Genomic DNA, 21,535 nt, shown 5'->3' with positions numbered 1-21,535 from the left:
AAAGTAGACTCCATGGGGGCACCTGGGTGGCTCAGTCAGTTGAGCATCTGACTTCGGCTCAGGTCATGATCTCACGGTTTGTGGGTTCGAGCCCTACATCAGGCTCTGTGCTGACAGCTAGCTCAGAACCTAGAGCTTGTTGCGGATTCTGTGTCTCCCTCTCTCTCTGACCCTCCGCTGCTCACGCCGTCTCTCTCTCTCTCAGAAATAAATAAAACAAAAAAAAATTTTTTTAAAGTAGGCTCCATGCCCAACATGGGGCTTGAACTCAAGACTCTAAGATTTGGGGAGGACATTATCAGCTCTACCGACTGAGCCAGCCAAGCGTCCCTTGAATAAACCTTTTTAATGTAATTATTGTTTCAATTATTAATACATACCGTGGTCTTCTAGAAAACTCAGACTGTAAAAGAGTTGCGGTGAGAAGTATGTCGGCCGGCCAGTTCCCTCTGCCGAGGTGTCTTCTGTTACAAGTTTCTCATGTATCCTTCCAGGGCCATCCTGTGCATAAACACTCGTCCCTTTTGAGGACAGACGTGGCGAGCCGCGTCCTCAGTTGGGATGGGTGGCATCCTACGGCAGCGAGCATGGCCTCAAAGTCCTGTTGTTTCTCTCCCATGCCCTGCCCGCCTGCCCTGTGCGGCGGGGGGGTGGGAGGGGTCCGCTCCCCAGCCAGTGGAGGCAATAGGAGCGAGTGTGGCTGTCTGCAGGGTCACAAGGACGAGGAGGCCACCAGAGATCTCACAGGGGCCATTGAGACTGCAGCCTGTTACCTGGACCAACTTGTAAGGTGCACCTGACCAGAGGCGGGAAGTGGGAGCCTCCACATGCCCGGGGAGGAGGGGCGACTGGGTGTGTGCACTCGTGGGGGTGGTGAGCAGCTCAAGTACTTTCTACCTTGCTGACCCTGAGCTGCTCTGCAAGCTGCTTTCAATCAACTGTATTTCTTGCACATTGGTCCCTGCTGTGTACCGTTTGTCTGTTTAGCCACTGTTTGGTGTTTCCCTGGGGTGGTGGCCTGTGATGACATCCCTTATTGATGGTCATTGAGGTTGTTCATGATCTGTTGCCGTGACGACGAGGTAGTGGCTCCTAGGGACTGCCGAGCTTGCCCCTCACATCCTACCGATTTCTGGCCAGTCCCACCTCTTGTACCAGGCCCTAAGCCTAGGAGGGTCTGGATCAGCTCCCCATTTCCCCCCAAGCACTGTGGCATCCCCTAAAATATGGAGGTGGGCACGTGATTCCATCTGCACCCATGATAGCAGAGAAGATATTTGCTAACCACTTCCAGGGAGAACTTCTGGAAGCACCCTCTCTCTCCCTCTGGCCCTGAGGGAAGAAACACCAGCCCAGGCAATTGTTGGGACTATCTTGTGATCACAAGGTAGAAAGCAAGCCCGGGGTGAAGCTGGCACTGCAGATAATGGAGCAGAGATGAACAGAGGAGTCAGAATATTTGTGACACTATATTGCTGCTGGATGCAGCCTTGCCTGAAGCTCTCAACTGCCTCTCAACTTCTGGCAATGAGTCACTTTATCCTGTTTATTGAAGACAATTACAGCAGAGCTTCCTGGCACTTTCTGAAGCGTATCTGGTATGTTACTCTTTGTGTTCATGCACTGGTGTGTCTATGGGTCTCCGGGAATGAAATTCCTAGGTAGGGATCAAGGGATATGTTAACTGATGCTGCCAGCGCCCATCCCCAGGTCCAGCAGGCATGGTTGCCACCAACTGCTTTTGGCTGTAAGCCACTGTGACCCACTCTCGGGGCTCCCCCGTAGAGCATGACCCAGCACCCCAAGAACAGCCCTCAGGTAACGATTGTGTCCCTCCACCATCTGACTCCACTTGAGTCAGATCTACACTGTCCCCCAAGGTCCCCAGCAGGACCAGGCCCAGGTTGCCCACTTAGTCACCTGTTCCCTGGCACCTCCACAGGGTTCCTCCATCCCTGTTTCATGCTTCCACCCTCAAGCAGTCTCTCTGGGGTCACCCTCCAGGCAAACCATGGGCCCTGAGTCCTCATGACAGGGTCACCGTTGGGGGAAATCTATCCAGAGATGAACAGAGATGCCGGATACTCCTGCAAGGAGATGGTAGCCATTTATACCACATACCCTCCCTGTCCTGAGTGCCCTGTGGCCGCCTTAACAAAGTACCCCAGACTGGGGGGGCTTAAAAAGCCAAATTTATTCTCCTATAGTTCTGGAGACCAGAGGTCCAAAAATCAAGGTGTCAGCGGGTTTGAGTCCTTCCGAGGCCCTGAGGGAAGAATCTGTCCGGGCCTCTCCTTGGCTCGCTGCTGGCCATCTTCCTATCATCCTCCCTCAGTGCATGTCTGTGCCTGAATTTCGTTGTAATAGAAAAAAGAAAGCAAATTTCGTCTTATAAGGACCCACCTTAATGGCCTCATTTTAACTCAATCACGTCTTTAAAGCCCCGGTATCCCAAATCCAGCCCCATTCTGAGGTCCGAGAGGTTAGGACGTCAACCTGTGAATTTGGGGAGGGCGTCATTCAGCGCCTGCCCTCACCAAGGGCCAGTCTCCAGCCTCGTAGCTCCTCACTGTTCCGACAGGGGAAGCAGCAGCGCGTCCAGGGTGTGGGTGGTGACCAGGCGGTGACGGGGGAAGAGACAGCAAGGTCAGGAGGAGGCCTGAAGACTGGACGAGGTGGAGGTCCCCAGGGACCCAGACAAGAGTGGTTCCAAGGTGCCTGGGTGCATCTGGGTCCTATTTCCAGTTTATTGTGTCTTTTCCTTCCACTGGGTTTCTCCTTTGCTTATTTCTCTGGAATCATTGAAAGTTTGACTTGCTGTTGGGTTTTCTTATTTCTTTTTATTATTTTTTTAAAATTTTCTTTCTTCAGCTGGTTTAGAAATGATACGTTGTGTTTCCTATAACACGGGGCTTCTGGGCCGGGGCATTGCTGACTTCCGGGGTGGGGCCATCGTGGGCACTTCAGGAAGTTGAATGGCATCCTTGGCCTCTGCCCACCAGATGCAGTAGTGTCCCTGTCCCGTCTCAATCATGACAACCAAAAATGTCTCCAGAAAAAAATGCCTCCAGACGTTGACTAGTATCCCTTTGGGGCAGAACCATCCCCTCCTGTGAGAAGCACTGATGTGTGGGGATTACCCCTGATGTGTCCCTTAACAACAATGTAATACTGCTCCTGAAAACACAGGATCCTGACCACCCCCTTCTATCTTCCCTATTTTTCTCTGCGGTTCCACCTTGTTTCTCTCTCTCTCTCTTTTTTTTTTTTTTTGATTGTGAAATGTGTCCCAGAAAGTCTGTAAGACCACTGTGGTTTAACGCACGGCAGTGAGCCTGTGACCGTCACGGGCTCTTCCTGCCTTGGCTGTCCCATGTGCGCCTTGTGCCGGTCACTCTCTTGCTTTTCTGTTGGTGTTCCCAACTTCCTGTGTGTCCCTAAACCACATGGCGTTGAGCTCTGAGAGCAGAGAGCACGCATAGCCCTGGCTGGGCAAGGGAAGGGCCAGGTGGCCAAAGGCACCACCACCAGGGGTCTGTGCCAGTGGGCTCAGGGCGCCGGCTCCAGGGGCTTCTTGGGTGTCAGCCATAGTGCGGGACCAGCAGAATGAGGGGACAATGCTCTGTCATCTCTGATTCCTGGGCCATTAGGCGTGAGCTTTTCTGTCCTGGCCGGGAGGTGGTCTTCATTCTGGAACTTTCTGGACACATGGCTAGGGATGGAGTTCTTGTCTCTCAGCACCTGGGACCGTGCCGTCCTGGGGAGTTCCCCTTGCCTGGCTCCTTCAGTGTCTTCCCCTGCTCGGAGGTCTCTTTCCAGAACTTTCTTTGGAAGATTCTTCTGGGTCAGTCCTCTGATTTATCTTTGTCCCCTCCCTCCCTTGTTTTACATTATCTTTCTCTTTCTGTTCCTCCTGCAAGATTTCTACAACTTTATCTGCCATCTCCATTTCCCCCCCTTCTCTTCCTCCCTGTCCACTCCCGCTCCTTGCCGCTTCCCACCCTCTGCTCCCTCTTGCCCACCCCCCCTTCCTTCTCCAGCCCCTCTCTTCCTTCTCCCCTGACTTGTCACCTCCAGACCCACTGGAACTGGAAGTTTTCAATACTTGTTTCCTCCTCTCTTCACTTCTTGCTCCCAGGCCTTTGCTTACTGTCTGGGTGGCCCTGTGCTCTCCCTCAGCGGTTCCCTTCACTCAGCCCGGAAGCCCACTCCCCAGAAGCCCCCACATGCACCTTGGCCTGAGCCACACCAACAGGCAGAGAGCAGCCTCCCAAACCACTCCAGTCCTCTTTGTAAAAGCAGCCTGCTCTTTTATTCAGAAGAATGAACCCCCACTTCTGCCTCACATTGGGGGGGCATGCAGTCTGGGAACAATGGCCCTGGGATCCGCTGCCACTGGGCCCAGGGCAACAGTTTTGAGGCAGAAACATGGGATCCGAGGGGGCCACAGTCAGGCACGGCGGTGAAGTGGACGCGCACAGCGGGCGCTGCGGGGACTCCCAGGCCCACCTTGCACCTGAGGACACTGAGGCACACACGGAGGCGACCGTGAACGCTGGCTCGGCCCGGACCTTGGGGACCCAGGAGCGTCTTCTGCAGGCGGCTAGGAGCCCGCCAGGTGCCGGTGGAAGTACAGGCCGAAGAGGCTGGAGAGCAGTTGGCAGGCGGCGGTCCACCAGATGAGGAAGGTGAGGATGCCGCGGAGGAAGAGGGGCGTGAGCAGGCTGCCCAGGGCCCCTGCGATCCGCGCTGCCATCTGCTGGGCCTCATCGTCCTCCAGGCCCGCAGGGCGATCGTGGGCTGAGGCCGGAGTCGGGGACAGCAAGGGAACTGGGCCCAGGCCCCAGGAGTAGCCGCCTGTGAGGGTGAAAGGACGGATGGGATTTGACCTCTAGGACCCCCACCCATGCGGACGCTCACCCCAGCCCTAGGCACCTCGTACCCCGCCACCACCCCAAACTCGGTCTCCTGCCCCCTACCCCAACTTCAGGCCCCTCCTCCAGCTCTCCGCGTCTCCAGGCCCTCCAGGGTCCACCCCCACCCTACCCCCACTCACCACCAGCTCCTGTCCTCCTCCTCCTCAGCCCCAACGCCAACCCCGCCCTGGCCACCCTCGCCCCACCCGCACCCTCCCAGCCCCGCCCACACCTGGCTCCGCCCCCGCCCCGCCCATGCTACTTCTCACCCAGCGTCTTGAGCAGCAGTGTGCAGTTGAAGGTGAGGATGAGCGGTGTCAGGTACTGCAGGCTCACCACTGTCACGTAGCAGTAGACCCGCACCACCTAATGGGCAGGTAGCAGTGGCTACGGGGCAGGGGGAGGGGCACGGGACAGCCTTCTGGGCTTCGAGTGACCCTACACCCCAGGGGGATCCCCGCCCTGAGCCCCGGGGTTTCCGTGTTCCCTCCCAACCTCGGGAGCCCGTACCCGCCTCTGGATCTCACGGGCCTCTATGCGGCCGGCCTCCCGCCGCAGCTGCTCCACGCGGGCCTTGGCCAGGCACAGGTAGGCCTGCAGGTGGGGCCGGGTCACTGCCAGCCTCAGCAGGCACAATGCCACCAGCACCCAGAGGCGCAACGAGTCGAAGGCTGAGTCCGACAGCCTGTGGGGAGGGGAGTGAGGGGGCTAAGGAGGCCGCCCCTGCCCGGGGGTTCTCCCCCAGGACCCAAGGCTCTTCCCTGAGCTTCAAAGACTAGGGTACACAGAGGGGCCCCCAGCTGCCCTCCCTCCCAACCCCACCAGATTCGCACAGGGAGGAGGGCATCTCCCCAATGGGTGCCTGGTGCAGGAAGTCCCGTGCAATGGGCTTGGTCCAGAGCCCCAGGATGATCAGAGGGGACAGGAAGCTCATCTGCAGAAGGAACCTACAGGGCAAGGGCATAAAAAAGTGAGGCCTGGGCACCCGCCATCTCCCTAGCCCCTCCTTTAGATTCCCTACCACCCGCCCATCTGGCACTCCGCGTAACTGCAGCAAGGGCCGGTCTTCCGACATGGTCAGCGCATCCAGGTGTGTCTGGGCCAGCCGCAGGCCTGGAAAGGTGAGGAAAGCCCCCAGCATGGATCCCACGAATGCCAGCCCCATGCGGATAGACAGCTTGGCCAGAGGGAGCCTGAGGAGGAGAGGAGGGTCAGGAGGCTCTGAAGCCTGTCGGTACCCCCACCTGCAGGTCACAGCCTGCCCTTGCCCCACCTCACTTCCCAGGACTCACGCCCAGTCCCAGCCCTGCATCTTCAGAAGTGGCTCCAAGTTCTGGGTCATACTGGCAAGGCCTAGGGAAGACAAGGAGAGGGCAGCATCTAATAACCCCTGGAGCACTCAGAGTGTGCTCTGACCCCCTCCCAGATAGGCTTTTACTCCCCAGATAGGAACGAACCAGTGGGTGCCAGGCCTGGTGCCAGGCAAAAGGACCACTTTGTGCTCTGGATATGGGCAATTTTTTTGAACAAATAGGAAGAGGTACCAGGCAGGCACCCTTAATTGACTAGGGGAGATGGGGGGGTGGGGCAGTGGACCACTGAGTCTGAGCTTCCTGGATTATACCAGGAATCCAAAGGGCATGAAGGACTCCCTTAGGGGAAAACCAAAGTTTCAGAAAGAATCTTCAGTCCAGACCCTTGGATTTTCCACAGAGTAAGAGCAAATAAATGTGAGCTCACAACCAAAATCATCAAACACACCAGGGAATAAATCATCATAAAGGAGAGTCAGCAGGAAAATAGACAAGTTTAGACCCTACAGACTACAGAAATTTTGTAGGTGTTATTTTATGTGAAATGACTGAGGAAAATAAAAGGGGCAATCACAGGCGACGTGAGGCTACCTCAGATGACCAGGTATATTTGCAAAGGAAACAAGCTCACCCAAAGGGAACATACAATTATTGGAATAATAGGTTGTGAAATGGCATATTCAAATCAGCCACGGGAGGAATGAATGAATTGGATCTGAAGATCACTCAGATTCCAACTTAGAAAGATAAAAAGGTAGGAAATAGGAAGGGAGATGAAGAGCATAGAAATTCAGCATCAGTCGAATAGGAGCCGCAGCAAGAGAAGTGAAGAGAGAATGAAGGAGGAGAGGAGATCGTGGAAAAGAATGACTAAAAGTCTGCAGAATGAATAACACACTGCAGAATGAATAACACAAAGTATATCAAACTAATAAATACAAAGGAATCCATACCTAGACACTGTAGTGAAACTGGAATACCAAAAACAAAGAGATCGCAAAGCAGCCAGGCATTCAAGACAGATCACCTATAGAGGAAAGACAATTAGACTGGTAGCCAATGTCGAAAGCAATCACAGATAAAGAACAAATAGAAAGTGAAAAGGCAAGATGGTAGGAACAATGCCAAATATGTCATCAATCATAATAAATGTAAGCAGGTTAAACTTTGAAGTTAAATGACACAGACTGTCAGACTTGATCGAAAATATCCAGCTGTATGTTTTTCAAAGGAGATATACCTCAACATAAGGTCCCTGTAAGGTTGAAAGAAAAGGGATATTAAAAAGTCATGAAATACTAATCAAAAGAAAGGGGGTATTGTGCATTTGAGAGCTGCTAAGGGAGTAGATCTTAAAAGTTCTCATCACAAGTTTTAACTGTGTGGTGATGGATGTTAACCAGATTAATCATGGCGATTGTCTTGTAATATATACAAATATTGAAACATGATGTTGTATACCTGAAACTAACAATGTTATATGTCAATCATATCTCAGCTAAAGAAAAGAAAGCTGGAAAGGTACATTTTTTTGCCAGAGTAAGACAGAGTGTATTATTAGAATCAGAATACATCCTAATAAAATGGTTGATTCACCAGGAATATGTAGCAATTCTGAACTTGTAAACACCCTGTCAATTAGCCACAAAACATATAAAGAAAACACTGACAGAACAATCTGGAGAAATTGAGAGCTCCACCATCTCCAAGGGGGATTAACCCTTTAATGACTGACCACAAGTTAGGAAGGAAGGAGATTTGAATTTATTGGACAGATAGAGACAAAGAATAGATGTTTTTCAAAAATATGTGGAATAGTCACTAAAACTGATCATATTTGAGGCCATGATGCAAGTCTTAACAAATTTTAAAGAATTTACTTCAAGTAAACCATCTTCTGTAAGCATACTGCAATTAAGCTAGAAAAAAAATTTTTTTTTTTAATTTAAAGCTCCACATTCAAGGGCACCTACTGGCTCAGTCCATGGAGCTTACAACTCCTGATCTCCAGTTTGTGAGTTCAAGCCCCATGCTGGATGGAGAGATTACTTAAAAAAAATAAAATCTTAAAAAACAAAATTTCCACGTTTGAAGTTTCTTAAAAAGATTTAAAAGATTAAAAAAATGGAAAAATTTAAATACCCAGAACTGCCTGATGATGAAAATTACAAGTCAAAACTTAAGGGGTGGACAAAAGTGGGACTTAGTAAAATCTTTACATCCTTACATGCTATAAATGCTAGAAATGGAAGGAGCTAAAAATTAAGGAGCTAAGTAGTCAGCTAAGAAATTGGAAACAAGAGAACGAAGCCTACCAGAGTAGTGCTATAAAAGCCAGAGGTCCTAGCTAAAAGAAAGCAGAAAACTGGACAAGATGAAAGAAAACCAAAAGAACCCACAAATCACTGAAAGTACAATTGTATAGCAAGGTTATCCCATGGAAAACACTCATTTGATCCCTATCTCATAACACAGTGAACTACCAGGAGTTTAAGGGTTTATGTGAAAGGTAAAACTTGAAATATATACGTATATAGTATTTGAGAGAGGGAGAGAGCAAGTGCAAGTGGGAGAGGGGGGAACAGGGAGTGAGAGAAAGAGAGAGAATCTTAAGCAGGCTCTACAATTAGCTCAGAGCATGATCCAGGGTTCAATCACGACCCTGGGATCACGACCTGCACTGAAATCAAAAGAAGGATGCTGAACCGACTGAGCCACCCAGGCGCCCCCAAAACTTGAAATATTGTGTTGGAAAATATAAAAGTCTTTCTAATTGTAGGGAAAGGAAGGACATTTCTTCAAGACAAAAATCAACTAAAATAATGAACTGCTTGGTGTCCATCAAAGACACCAGAGGTGAGGGCTGCAGCTATATTCAATGCTCAGCCCAAAAAAGTGTGGTGTGTGGGCGTGCAGAGATAAAAAAACACAAACATGGCCAAACAAATCTAGGTCAAGGGCATATGGGTGTCATTAAAGGATTCTTTGAACCATTCTGTAGGTTTGAGATTTTTCACAATATGATATTTTGGGACAATTTTTTAAAGAGGAAAAAACACCACAAAGAAAGTAAAAAGCCACACCACAATTTAGAAGATACACTCCTCGCCTCCACCCCTACTCACATTTTAACTTCTTTAAAATTGGGATACACAGGACCACTGATGCCATGCAATCGTTTAAGTAACAGTGTTTTTTATCTTCGTACAGCAGTTCATGAAATAATGGTGTGTCAGATTTGATAGGAGGAAGTATGTGCAACACGTGTAACAAAGGGTCAATTTCCAAAATATATAAAGAAACCCTACAAATCAACAAGAAAAAAACAAAGATATATAGCCCAAGAAATGCTTCCTAACATTGGATTTGACAATGATATTTTGGATATGATACCAAAGGTACACACAACAAAAGAAAAAATAGATAAATTGGGGCTCATGAGAATTAAACATTTTTGTACATCAAAAGATATGACCAGGGTGCCTGGGTGCCTCATTCAGTTAAGTGTCAACTCTTGATTTCAGCTCAGGTCATAATCTCACAGTTCATGGGTTTGAGCCCTGGGTAGGGCTCCGCACTATTGGTACAGAGCCTGCTTGGGATTCTCTCTCCCTCTTTCTCTGCCTTTCCCCTCCTCTCTCTCTCTTAAAATGCATAGATAAACTTAAAAAAAAAAAAAAAAGATATGACCATTAGAAGGAAAACACAACCCACAGAACTGGAGAAAATATTTGCAAATCATACATATGAAGAGGGATTAATATCCTAATATATATATAGAACTCTGAAAATTCATCACCAAAAAAATAGGTTCAAAAAAAGGCAAAGGGGCTGGGGGTGCCTGGCTGGCTCAGTTGGTAGAGAGTGCAACTCTTGACCTCAGGCTTGTGAGTTCGAGTCTCATGTTGGGTGTAGAGATAACTTAAAAATAGACTCTTCAGGGGCGCCTAGGTGGCTCAGTCAGCTGGGCGTCTGATTTCGGCTCAGGTCATGATATCACGGTTCATGGGTTTGAGCCCCACATTGGGCTCTATGCTGACAGCCAGCTCAGAGCCTGAAGCCTGTTTCAGATTCTGTGCCTCTTTCTCTCTCTGACCCTCCCCTGCTCATGCTGTCTCTCTCTCTCTCTCTCTCTCTCTCAGAAATAAATAAAAACATTTAAAAATTTAAAAAAAATAGACTCTTCATGGGGCGCCTGGATGCCTCAGTCAGTTAAGCATCTGACTTTTGATCTTGGCTCAGATCATGATCTCACGGTTTGTGAAACTGAGTCCCACGACAGGATTCTCTCTCTCCTCCTCTGCCTCTCCCCTGCTTGCACTCTCACTCTCTCAAATAAACTTAAGAAAAGTTAAACAGAATTACCATATAATCCAGCAATTCCACCTCTGGATCTGTGGCCAAAAGAATAAAAAGCAGGGTTTTGAAGAGATAGTTGTACACTCATGTTCAGAGCAACGCTATTCACAATAGCTAAAACATAAGGCAACATAAGTGTCCATCGATACATGAATGGATGAGCAAAATGGGGTATATTCATGAAATGGAATGTTATTCAGCCTTAAAAAGGAAGGATATTTGGACACAGGTTACAACATGGATGAACCTTAAGGACATTATACTGAGTGAAATAAGCGAGTCACTCAAAGACAGATGCTGCATGATTCACTTCATATAAAGCACCTGAAGTCAGATTCATAGAGACAGAAAGTAGGGTGGAAGGAGCCAGGGGCAGGGGTTGGGGGTGGGGGATGGAGAGTTGGTGTTTAATGGGGACAGAGTTTCAGATTCGCAAGGCAAAAAAAGAGGGAATGGATGTTGATGATGGTTGCCAATAAAGTGAATGTACTTAATGCCACTGAAGTATACATTTAAAAATGGTTAAAATGGGGGCGCCCGGGCAGCTCAGTCAGTTAAGCGTCGAACTTCAGCTCAGGTCAAGATCCCATGGTTCGTGGGTTCGAGCCCCGCGTCGGGCTCTGTGCTGACTGCCAGCTCAGAGCCTGGAGCCTGCTTCAGATTCTGTGTCTCCCTCTCTCTCTGACCCTCCCCTGCTCACACTGTCTCTCTCTCTCAAAAATAAATTTAAAAAAACATTTAAAAATTAAAAATAAAATGGTTAAAATGATAAATTTTATGTTATGTGTATTTACAACAACAACAAAAAATAACAGGGGGAAAAACCACATACGCCCTCAAAGAAAAATGGACAACAGTAAGAACAGGGTCTTCAAAGAAGAGGAAATGAGAATCATGAGTAAACAGGAAAAGATGATCAGCCTCCCAGGTAATCAGAGAAATGCATGTTAAGACCACTAAAGGCATCGTTTACACCACTAGGCTGGCAAAAACCAAGCACTTTCCATAGATCTAAATTCATTTGCACCTTACTGTCCCCCAGCAGGTTGATGCGATCACTACCCCAACCTTACCACCAGTGGGGTGAGGCAAGGGGCCACTGCAATGTCACCCACGTTTGCCCGGTGCAGCTGGGACTCCATGGGTGCCCAGAGTCCAGTGTCCACACTCCAAACCCCAGGCTGTACGGCTAGTGGACGTGCAGAGAGAACTGCTCTGAAAAACGCTAAGGCATCATCTCACGTAGGTGAACATGTTCCCATCATCCCCAAATCCTGTGCCCAAAAGAAATGCTGGCACATGTGTACATGGAAACATGTACCAAAATGTTCCCCATAGAGGGGTGCCTGGGGGGGCTCAGTCAGTTAAGCATCCTGCTTCGGTTCAGGTCATGATCTCGTGGTCCGTGGGTTGGAGCCTCGCACTGGGCTCTGTGCTGACGGCCCAGAGCCTGGAGCCTGCTTCAGATTCTGTGTCTCCCTCTCTCTCTCTGCCCCGCCCCTGCTCGCACTCTGTCTCTCTCTCAAAAAAAAAAAATAGTAATAATGTTAAAAAAAATTTTTTTTAAAGAAATGTGCCCCATAGCAACTGTGAAAAGCTAAAATCTGGAAACCACCTAAACGGCCATCAACAGAACGGACAAGTAAATACAGGTGATCTCACAAGAAACCATCATTGATCCATGAGAAGAGGTGAATGAAAGCCACCCACACCAACGTGGCCTGGTTTTATAACATCACAGAAGACAGAAAAGCACCGGTGGGCAGGCCACCCCCTGGCTGACCCCACCCGTGATAAGGAGCAAAGCTGTAGGATTAATTCTTTAGGGACAGAAGCATGTGTGATGAAACTGTTTGTTTTAAGGCAAAGGAATGAGAAACACGTTTAAGAGACTGGTTGGGGCTGTGAGTAGGGGAGGAAGGAGGTGGGATTGGGAAGGAGCACCAGAGGCCTGCAGGAACGCTGGGAATGTTCTGGTTCTCATTTAAGAGGTGAGTTCATTACATTATTATTTTGCTTTGTAACTCACATATACATATTCATATGTGTGTGTTTATATATATAAAACATTATATAGTTAAAAAAAATTTTTTTTATGTTTTATTTATTTCTAGGAGAGAGACAGACAGACAGCGTGAGCAGGGGAGGGTCAGAGAGAGAGGGAGACACAGAATGAAACAGGCTCCAGGCTCTGAGCTGGCAGTCAGCACAGAGCCCGACGTAGGGCTCGAACCCACGAACCGCGAGATCATGACCTAAGCGAAAGTCGGTCGCTTAACCAACTAAGCCACCCAGGCGCCCCTATAGTTTTAAAAATCAAAAAGTAGGGAGAATGAGTGAAGATAAAGCTCAAGGAGCAGGCAGGGGTGTGCAGACCATGGTGAATATTTTGATCTTTGTTAAGACACTAGAATCTGGTATTAGGCAGAGACGTGATGTGATACAAATTATATTTTTTAAAAGACTATCCAAAGAATAAGTCAAAAGAAAAATGAGAAACTAAGAAAAAATATTTGCAACTACTGTCATACACAAAGGCTAATGTCTTAATATACTAAGAGCTCCTACAAATCAATAAAGGGGTCAACAACCCAGTAGAAAACTGGGCAAAAGAACAGACCTTTCCTGGAAGGAAGATAGAAATGACTCTTCAACATATGAAAAGGTGCTCAACCTCGCTTATATTTTCACCCATCAGGTTACCCAAGACAAAAAAGTCTGAGGAAACACATTGGAGATAATGTAAGGAAACAGGCACTTCATTACTCTTCTCCTAAATGGCAATTTGCAACATTATCAAAATTACCAATGCACTTTCTTGCACAGGGCCACATGCTCAAGGCCATTCCCATGTAACCCTGTTGTATAAGAACACGATGTTGTACAACAGTGTTTAGCAGTGAAAGACTTAAGGTGCCTCATTAGCTCTGTAGGCAGTGCGTCAGTCTCATAATAGTGAAAGACTTCAATGTCCATAAGTAGCAGACTGCTTAGCTAATCACGGAACATCCATAAAACGAAATACTGTGTGGATACTATGAAAAAACCACACCATATGTAGCATCAAGGGACAAACTCCAAATTAATGTTTTTAAGGAAAAAAAAACAGGGTGTAAGAGCCATAAACACTACTGCTTTATGGGAACAAAGGAAAGCACCCCCCTAGATTTCCTCTTGGAAGGAGAGTCAGTACGGGTGATTTTTCCTCAACATCTATCCTCTCGTACTTTATGAATTTTGTGCCATTTACCCATTTCCTTCCGCAGATTAAATTAGACTAGGCAGATATCAAATCATGATGGCTGCTGGGGGAGAGGACAGATGAGGGGAACAGATGTGCCCTGTGACAAAAGACAGCTGCAGGCACCCATCAGAGACAGTGAGAGAGGATATCTTCTTGCCCCCAAAACCCAACGGGGGACCCAGGGTAGCCAGCCAGCATCCATAGGGGCCCCTCAGGCCCAACGAGTGCCCTCCTTCACATGTTACATGTCACTTGAGCCCCACCCTCACCGGAGGGAGTGATGGACGCGGGGACCCCATGCCCCAAAGACTGCACATACCTGGCTCCAGGCCCAGCTCCAGAGTCTCCTCCTGCACCACCTGCACCAGCATGGCCAGGAGCAGGAAGAGGAAGGCGAAGGTGAGGCAGACGGAGCGTTCGCCCCCCTCCTCTGTGCTGAAGTACAACCGGGTCACCATCAGGAACATCTTGCTGGGGGCAGGGCTAAGGAAGCAGCGAGCAGCTCTAGTGCCCCCTCGTCCACTCCCAGCCAGTGATCCCCAGCTCTAGAACCTGAGCACCGTAGTTGGGGTTCGGAGTCTCGGGGAGCAGGGCAGTGGCCCAGGAGGAGACACAAGGTGCGGTGCCACTCACGCTGTGTCAGCTGCGTTGGGGTGTGTGGGTGGAAGGCAGGCCTGGGCCTCCAGCTCGGCCCCTCACGCTACCTGGGCCATTTCTGACTAAAATGGCCACTAAGTCTGCCTCTTAAGGACGTCTGGCCTCCTGGCTGCCTTCACAGCAGGTGAGTTTTCCCTTTCCTCTGAGAAGCCGTCAGACATACAAGGGCTGTGTCCCCACCTGCTCTGAAAGAGACCCACGGGGCTTTCCAGAACCAGTGTGGGCTTCAAGATGGACTTCTCTTCTTCACATACTCATTCCACAAGGGCATTTTCTCAGACTTGGGTCCTCAGTGTCATAGGTTTGCCTCTGTTCTCTGGGCACTTTCATTAAAAAACAAAGTAAAACAAAACAAAACAACAACATAGCAGAGAGCAATCTCTTTTCCTGCCCCTGTGTCTGTGCTGGTGACTCACTTCGGCCAAGAGAATGGACAGGGATGGGGGTGGGGGCTCAGGAGGCCTGCAGCACCCCATCTCCCCAGCTGGTGTTTCTGCCACCACCAAGAAGCTTGGCTTAGCCTGCTGGAAGGTGGGACCCCTTAGGCGCGAGATGAGGTGCCCCAGCTGAGCCCCAGCTCAGGAGGAGAGCAAATAAAATAGTGACTGTTTCATAGGACCCAGTTTGGGGAAGTTGTGTGGCGCAGCGATGACCAATAGACCAACTAGGGGCAGAAGGGAAAGGAAAGAAAGGAAGGCTCGAGTCCAGCTCCCACCTGCCTCCCTCCTCCCTGACCCACTGGGGAGCCCGAGGAAGGATACATGGAGAAGGCCACAGTGAGCAAGCACCAGAACACGGCGATGTTGGTCTCCTTGGCCGGGCCCAGCACGTAGTAGTAGGCCTCTGTGAAGACATACACGCCACCCGAGTACACCGCAAAGTCCACGAACCACTGGTACTCCAGGAAGAAGCGCAGGACTGCGGGGAGCGCGCAGCTCAGCCCGTGGCCCAGCGCCGGACCCTCCCCACCCCGGGCCGCCAGGGTGTGGGCTGAGGCTGGGGAGTTGGGGACACAGCTGGACTGTTACCAAGGGCATCAACTGCTGTGAGGGGGCAGGTCTCCAGCCGGAAAGGAGCATCTCGGGGCACAGACAAGGGCTTCTCTTCACCATAGCCGTTGGCCCACCTGCAGGGGTGGGGGGAGCGGTACAGAGGAGAATCAAAGCAGGATCCTCTGTTCTGTCCTTCCCAGCCAGCCTTGGAGGCGCCCCGGTGCCACCCTCAGAGCACAGGAGGACCTGGCTTGGGAGTTACCTTCTCCCCAGGCCTCAGTCTCTGCACCCCAGGGTGAGGACACTGCTGGCCACCTGCTCACAGGGCCAGCCCAGAGCAAACTTCCAATAAGCATTAGACAACCAGATGAATGACAGTGACGCCTTCTCAGCCTGGGGTGTCCCCTACTACTCCTCGGTGCGCAGAGCTGCCCCCGGAAGGGGAGCCGCTCACCTAAGGCTGGGGGCTCACTCACCGGTCCTTCCTGCCTCTGGGCCTCGGCTTTCCCTCCAGGGCCCGAAGCTCTTCCTCAGAAGGGTGCTTGTATCGGAAGAGACTGAGGGCAAAGACAGGGAAGGCAGGAAAGCTCAGGCACAGAGGGACCAAGGCAGTGAATCCTCAAACCCAGGACTGGAGTCAGGAGAAGAGCTGGACCCAAAATGCACGGGGACAGGATGGGCAGGGGCCGTGCAAGGCCAGGGGAAAGCCCTGGATGTAGGCTGGGGGCTTGCTGGGGGGAGGGACTGTAGTGAGAAGCTCTGGGACACGGAAAACGACAAGGGCAGGGTGGCGGGGGAGGGGAGGTCCTGGACACCTCTGAACTCTGCTTGGCACTCTCCTCTGTCAGAGAAGGCATGTGCGTGGTCCTGCAGAAAAAGTTCACAGTTTCCTCCCGATCTCAGAAAGGGTCCGAGATCCAAACAGGGACAAAAAGCAAGGCAGGAAACAGATCTCTAGCGAGAGCAGTGTGGAAGGCGGGGTTGGACTGCGGCAAGGCAGGAGGGGGGAGAGCAGGGGCGATGTGGTCTCATGGGTGTGGACAGCTGTCAAAACGGAGCCGACTGTATGCTTCAAACGTTGGCAGTTTATTGTACATCAGGCATATCTCAATAACGTTGTTTTTTAAAAAAAACAAAAACACTGCAGGGTGTGAGGCGGGGCGGGGGGGGGGCGGGGATATGGGGCGGGGCCCGGTGGGGCTCCTCCCACCACCCGGAGCGGGGCTGTGGCTCACCTGCCATTGCAGAGCAGCCAGCGAGCGAAGGAGCAGTGCGGTGCCAGCCTATGCATGAGGGTAGCGGTGAGCAGGGTCACCACCAGTTGCACGCCCAGGACCGCCTGGGGAGAGGGGACATGAAGGGCAGTGCCTGCCAGAAGGTCACAAGCTCACTCCCTCACAACTCAGGCTATTTATAGAGAAACTGGGGCCAGGTTGGGGAGGGTGGGCCTCCCAGCCTCCAGCTGCATCTTGGAGGGCCTGGAGTGGACTCAGACTCAACCCCGGGAGTTCCTGCTGTGTGTGGATTCCCCCACTCCCTACCACCACCACCTAGTGGGGTGTAAGGTGGCAGACAGCACACACACGCTTGAGTAGAGACTGGGGTTCGCTTCTGGCCTCTGCTCTGGATTTCAGTTATTCATCTCCCTGATGCCTTGATTTCCCCATTGGAAAATGGGGTGCTGCCTATGTTGTTTCATGTGCTGTCAGGACCACCTTCCGGACCTACAGCGAGCCTGGCACAGCCAGGGAAAGAGGTTCCTCTCCCACACATCCTGGCTCACCCTGGCCCTTCCCCTTCCCGTCTTTCCCACTTTAAATTATCCTGATGATGCCATCGCCCTCTGCTTCTCCCTTCCTTTGTAATCAGCCTCCTTGGAAAGGCTATTTCTGGCCACTACCAGTTTCAGGACAAAGACTTACACATTTGAGTGGGATGACTTTTTAAATTAGAAATTTCTCAACAAGTTCTACATAACAAACTTTCTAACAATTCCTAACACGTTTTCATATACTAATTTTAAAACGTTTTAGAAAAAAATGCTTTTGGTAATCAGTCTGAGGCTGGGTTTTCTGCTTGAATGCAGTAAATACCAATTTGGTATCAGTAATTACATAATTATATAAAATTATGTGCTCAGGAGAGCTGTCAATTATATTATGATATTATAATTAACAACAAAAGTGAAATAAAGATTACTTTAATATTAAAATTAATTATTAAAAGTATCCATTAATCAGGCAAAAATATGCTAATTTTAACAGGAAAACCTCTAGTGTAATGGGTACCGGGACAGCATAGGAATTCAGAAGGACTAGTGAGAAATCCATCATTAAAATAACTAACAGGATATTTTCTCTATGTCTTAACTTGTTTTCTTTTTTAAAAAATTTTTTTTTAATTTGAGAGAGAGAGAGAGCTTGCACAAGCAGGGGAGAAGGGCAGAGAGAGAGCAAGAATCTCAAGCAAGATTGGTGGGGGGCGGGGAGGAATCAATCCCACAACCCTGGGATCATGACCTGAGCCCAAATCAAGAGTAGACTGCTGAACCCACTGAGCCACCCAGGTGCCCCTCTATGCCTGTAACTTGTAAACTGAAACCAGAAACACCTGCTCAGTAATAAGGTCAGGTCTCTAAATCACACTAATCTCCTATTCTCACTGCTCACCCCCCATAACTAACCCCCAAGGGCCAACTAGCTAGAGGTCACAAAAGACCCCCCAAACACGGTCACGGTCAGGAGGCTCCCTTCCAAGCCCAGGGACGAGGGCCATTCTGAGGGCCCGCCCCTCCACCAAGGATCCTCTTCCGCCCCTCCCCGCGCCCAGAGCCTCCCTACCTCGCCTCCTCAGACATAAGATCCTGGGCTCCCCTGCCGACTTTTCTCTTCTCTCTGCGGCCTCTACCCTGGTACTCAAACTCCTGCTAAGCTTTTAACCACCTACCGCGCAGCACAACCCCAGCAGAGCAGCACCTCTAGCCTGGACCTCTCTGTGGAGTTCGCAGATCATCTCCGGAGCCCCAGTACCCGCACATCATTGCCACACTCTGCCCTTCCCGGCGACCCAGGTTGTCGGTCAACGTCCGGCTCCTTTTCGCAGCCCGCAAGGCCTGGCGGGCCCAGCTCAAGACACCCTGCCTCACTGCCTGTAACTGCCCGGTTCTCTCAGGAGCCCTCCCAGCGTCTCAGAGGTCCTCCCAGACCCCCGGGCTCTCCACTGCAGACCCCATCACCCTCTGATACCACCCAGGGAGGGGACTCATTGTTCAAACTTCGGTTCCAGCACCTAGGATAGGACGGGCGGAAGGAAGGAGAGAGTAAAAGGGAAGGAAGAAGGAGGAAGGGAAGGGAAAGAGAGACAGGCATCCCTCCACCTGAGGCTCCCGAGGTCGGTCCAGGGATGTTTATCAAGCCACCCTCACCACGCAGCCCCCGGTCTTGAGGTTCTGGCTTTGCAAATCTCCAAAGATATCTCGAGCCTCGCATCAGCCCACGTCCCTCTCCTGCTAAAAGCCTTTCCCTGGATCTACAATCCAAGAATACGAGAATCCGGGTCCCTGCTAATACCAACGGAGACTTTCCTCCATTCTGTTCCTGAGAACCTCTCCGCTCACCTCCTACAGCTTCCTGCACCCGGAACCACATCCACTTTTTACGTTCAGGCACACCTCCAAACACCCCTCGTTGGGGACTCCCCCAGGTAGGGTCAGGTCACGTTCCAGGGCCCCGCCTTCTGCCAGTCCCAACACTTGGGGGTTGAGAGTTCCCGCTCTCGCCCCACACCAGCCTGACCCACAGTGGACAGGCTAAGTTTTAAGAATAAACTTAATAAGAATAAAGTCAATAGGTTGGACCCAGAGCCACATGAGACCTGAAGGGTCCAATTGTGCCGTCTCCAATTCTGGGACCCTGGCTCGCCCTGCGGCCACCCAGATCCCTTCGGCCTGGCTCCTCCTCCCAGGGCTCGCTCTCTCTGGCACTTCCACACACCCCAACACACGCAGCGGCCCCCACGTTTATGCAGGACCCACGTCGCCAGCGTGGGCTCCAGGGGAACCTCAGACCTCCCTAGCGAGGATCCCTACGTTCTCGGGGCCCCAGTCCCCTTCGCAGGGCCGCGACCCCTCCACAGGACTCCAGGCTCCCAGAGGGGCCTCAGAGATTTTCCAGAATTCCCGAACGCTCAGGGAACTCCAATCCCATAGGCAGAACCCCCCCCAACCCCCCACATAGGTCTCGCAGCGAAACTCTGAACCCAGGGAGGGACACAAGGCTCTCAGCGAAACCCAGAGTTCCTCAGAGCTCCCAATCCCCACAAAGGGATCCCCGTCTTCTCGGTGTCTCCCTGGACCCCCTCAGAGGGGTCTCCCACCCCTCAAGGCGCCCCATACAGCAGGCAGCCGGCTCACCATGTCGCCCGCGGGAACGCGGTCCGCTGACCTGCGGCTGCGGGCACCTCGAGGGAATGCAACCAATCAGGAACCGACTCCGTTCTGACAAACAGCCCGTAAGACCAATCGTCAGGCTTGGAGCTGGAGCAAACCAAGAGGGAAACGAGGTCGCTCGCGTTGCATGCCGGAAGTTGTAGTTTGAGGACGCTTGATAGACTCGGTTGAGCCAAAACTGTCTCTGGGACCTTGTGTGGCTGTCCTTTCTGAGATTCAGTCTTCTAGCATCTGGATCTATCTCGCAGGTCTGAGGCAAATACATTAATTTGTCCACGCACTGCCTCCCGCTGGACAGTTCTGAGTTCCCTGATCTGGAATATTCAATAGCTCCCAATGACTAGATTTCCAAGTGCCCAGACTGAATTCTTACACCGCTACCTGACTTCAATAGGCCCCCAGTACTATTGTACACACTATAGACAGCTTGCCACTATCTCATATCTCCAGGTCCCTGTAAATTCTATCATTCATCTTGGAATACCTCCTTTCTCAATATTTTTCATTTGGCAAACCCTTATTCATCTCTATTAGCCAGGACTCAGATTGTGACACACACACACACACACACACACACACACACTCCAATTCAAGTGGGCTCCAGCAAATAATAATAATAATAATATTAAAAATAATAATAATTATTATTATTAAAAAGGAAAATTTTGTAACAACAACAACAACAAAAAGCACAGTCAGCTTCAGGCATGGCTGGATCAAAGACTAAAAAAAATCAATTTCAAGAATCTGATGTTTTAGGGGCACCTGGGTGGTTCAGTGGGTTGAGCATCAGACTCCTGATTTCTGCTCAGGGCATGATCCTAGGGTCATGGGATCGAGCCCATCATCAGGCTCAATCCTGAGTGTGGAGCTTGCTTGAGAGTCTCTCTCTCTTTCTCTCTCTCTCTGCCCCACTCCCGCACACATTCATGCACTCTCTCTCTCTCTCTCTCTTGAAAAGAATCTGATGTTTTGTGTTTCAAGGCTTGGAGGAAAAACCTTATAGCCTGGGAACCTAAATTTTGCCATCTGCATTTTTATGGGGAAGTGTGTCTGCCTGAAGGTGAACATACATGTGGGTGTGATTAGATGTCTGAGGGTTTTTATGGGGCCCATGAGTGCGGCCTGTATAGTTGATTACCATGTCTCTGTGGATGTTTTTATCTTTGTTTATGAGCACGTGTGGATGTCTGTTTGGAGGGGATTCACTGTGGCTTTGGTCCTTTGGACACAGAGGGTGTCCTTGAGAAAGGATGGGTGACAGTGTTGGAGAGGGCCACCGGATTTCCCTGGACCGACATGGGGGTCATGATCTGATTTATGAATCCACGAGGGATGCAGGGAAGCTGGGATTTGGGGAGGGTGTCAGAGAAGGGGGAGAGGAGGAAACCAGCCTGGGAAGGTGGGGTGGCTTACTCATGTGCTCCCTCTAGTAGGCTGAAGTGGCAGGACAATGGTCTCCATTTTATTGATGAAGATACTGAGGCTCTGGGAAGCCCAAATCTCTACTTTACACCTTGACCTCTCCCCCTGGATCCAGGCTTATGAATTTAGGTGTCACAGCGCCCCCTAGGTAGTGAACCACAGGAAACACACACATCCTGGAC

General features: G+C 50.5%; 1 protein-coding gene across 3 annotated transcripts; it reads right to left on the bottom strand.

The window, feature by feature from the left end:
- Nucleotides 1-4,289: 4,289 nt before the first annotated feature.
- Nucleotides 4,290-19,937, bottom strand: TMEM161A (transmembrane protein 161A). 3 transcript variants are annotated; one of them, XM_039228338.1, is made up of 12 exons: nucleotides 19,893-19,937; nucleotides 16,717-16,820; nucleotides 15,958-16,038; nucleotides 15,518-15,615; nucleotides 15,251-15,407; nucleotides 14,152-14,303; nucleotides 6,209-6,269; nucleotides 5,966-6,109; nucleotides 5,750-5,863; nucleotides 5,427-5,601; nucleotides 5,186-5,282; nucleotides 4,290-4,857 (listed from the first exon to the last, which is right to left on the bottom strand). In XM_039228338.1, the coding sequence occupies exons 1-12, from the start codon at nucleotides 19,893-19,895 to the stop codon at nucleotides 4,604-4,606; spliced, it is 1,440 nt and encodes a 479-aa protein (XP_039084269.1). In that variant the 5' UTR covers nucleotides 19,896-19,937; the 3' UTR covers nucleotides 4,290-4,603. The 3 variants fall into 3 exon arrangements, with proteins under 3 accessions (XP_039084269.1, XP_039084268.1, XP_039084270.1); XM_039228337.1 differs by lacking the exon at nucleotides 19,893-19,937 and adding an exon at nucleotides 18,428-19,686; XM_039228339.1 differs by lacking the exon at nucleotides 19,893-19,937 and adding an exon at nucleotides 19,098-19,686.
- Between the last annotated feature and the right edge of the window lie 1,598 nt (nucleotides 19,938-21,535).

The sequence above is a fragment of the Hyaena hyaena genome, unplaced genomic scaffold (assembly GCF_003009895.1).
Source record: "Hyaena hyaena isolate Hyena2069 unplaced genomic scaffold, ASM300989v1 scaffold_30, whole genome shotgun sequence".
Classification (NCBI taxonomy): Eukaryota; Metazoa; Chordata; class Mammalia; order Carnivora; family Hyaenidae; genus Hyaena; species Hyaena hyaena.
This window is presented reverse-complemented; position numbering and strand designations above follow the sequence as displayed.

What these genes read in the sequence shown, in the direction of transcription:
- TMEM161A (XM_039228337.1), bottom strand. Translation starts at nt 18,493, where the DNA reads ATGATCTGCGAACTCCACAGAGAGGTCCAGGCTAGAGGTGCTGCTCTG. An exon ending in CCCAGAGGCAGGAAGGACCG is followed by an intron (nt 15,616 to 15,957) that starts GTGAGTGAGCCC and finishes CCACCCCTGCAG; the next exon opens with GTGGGCCAACGGCTATGGTG. An exon ending in CCCGTGAGATCCAGAGGCGG is followed by an intron (nt 5,283 to 5,426) that starts GTACGGGCTCCC and finishes CCTGCCCATTAG; the next exon opens with GTGGTGCGGGTCTACTGCTA.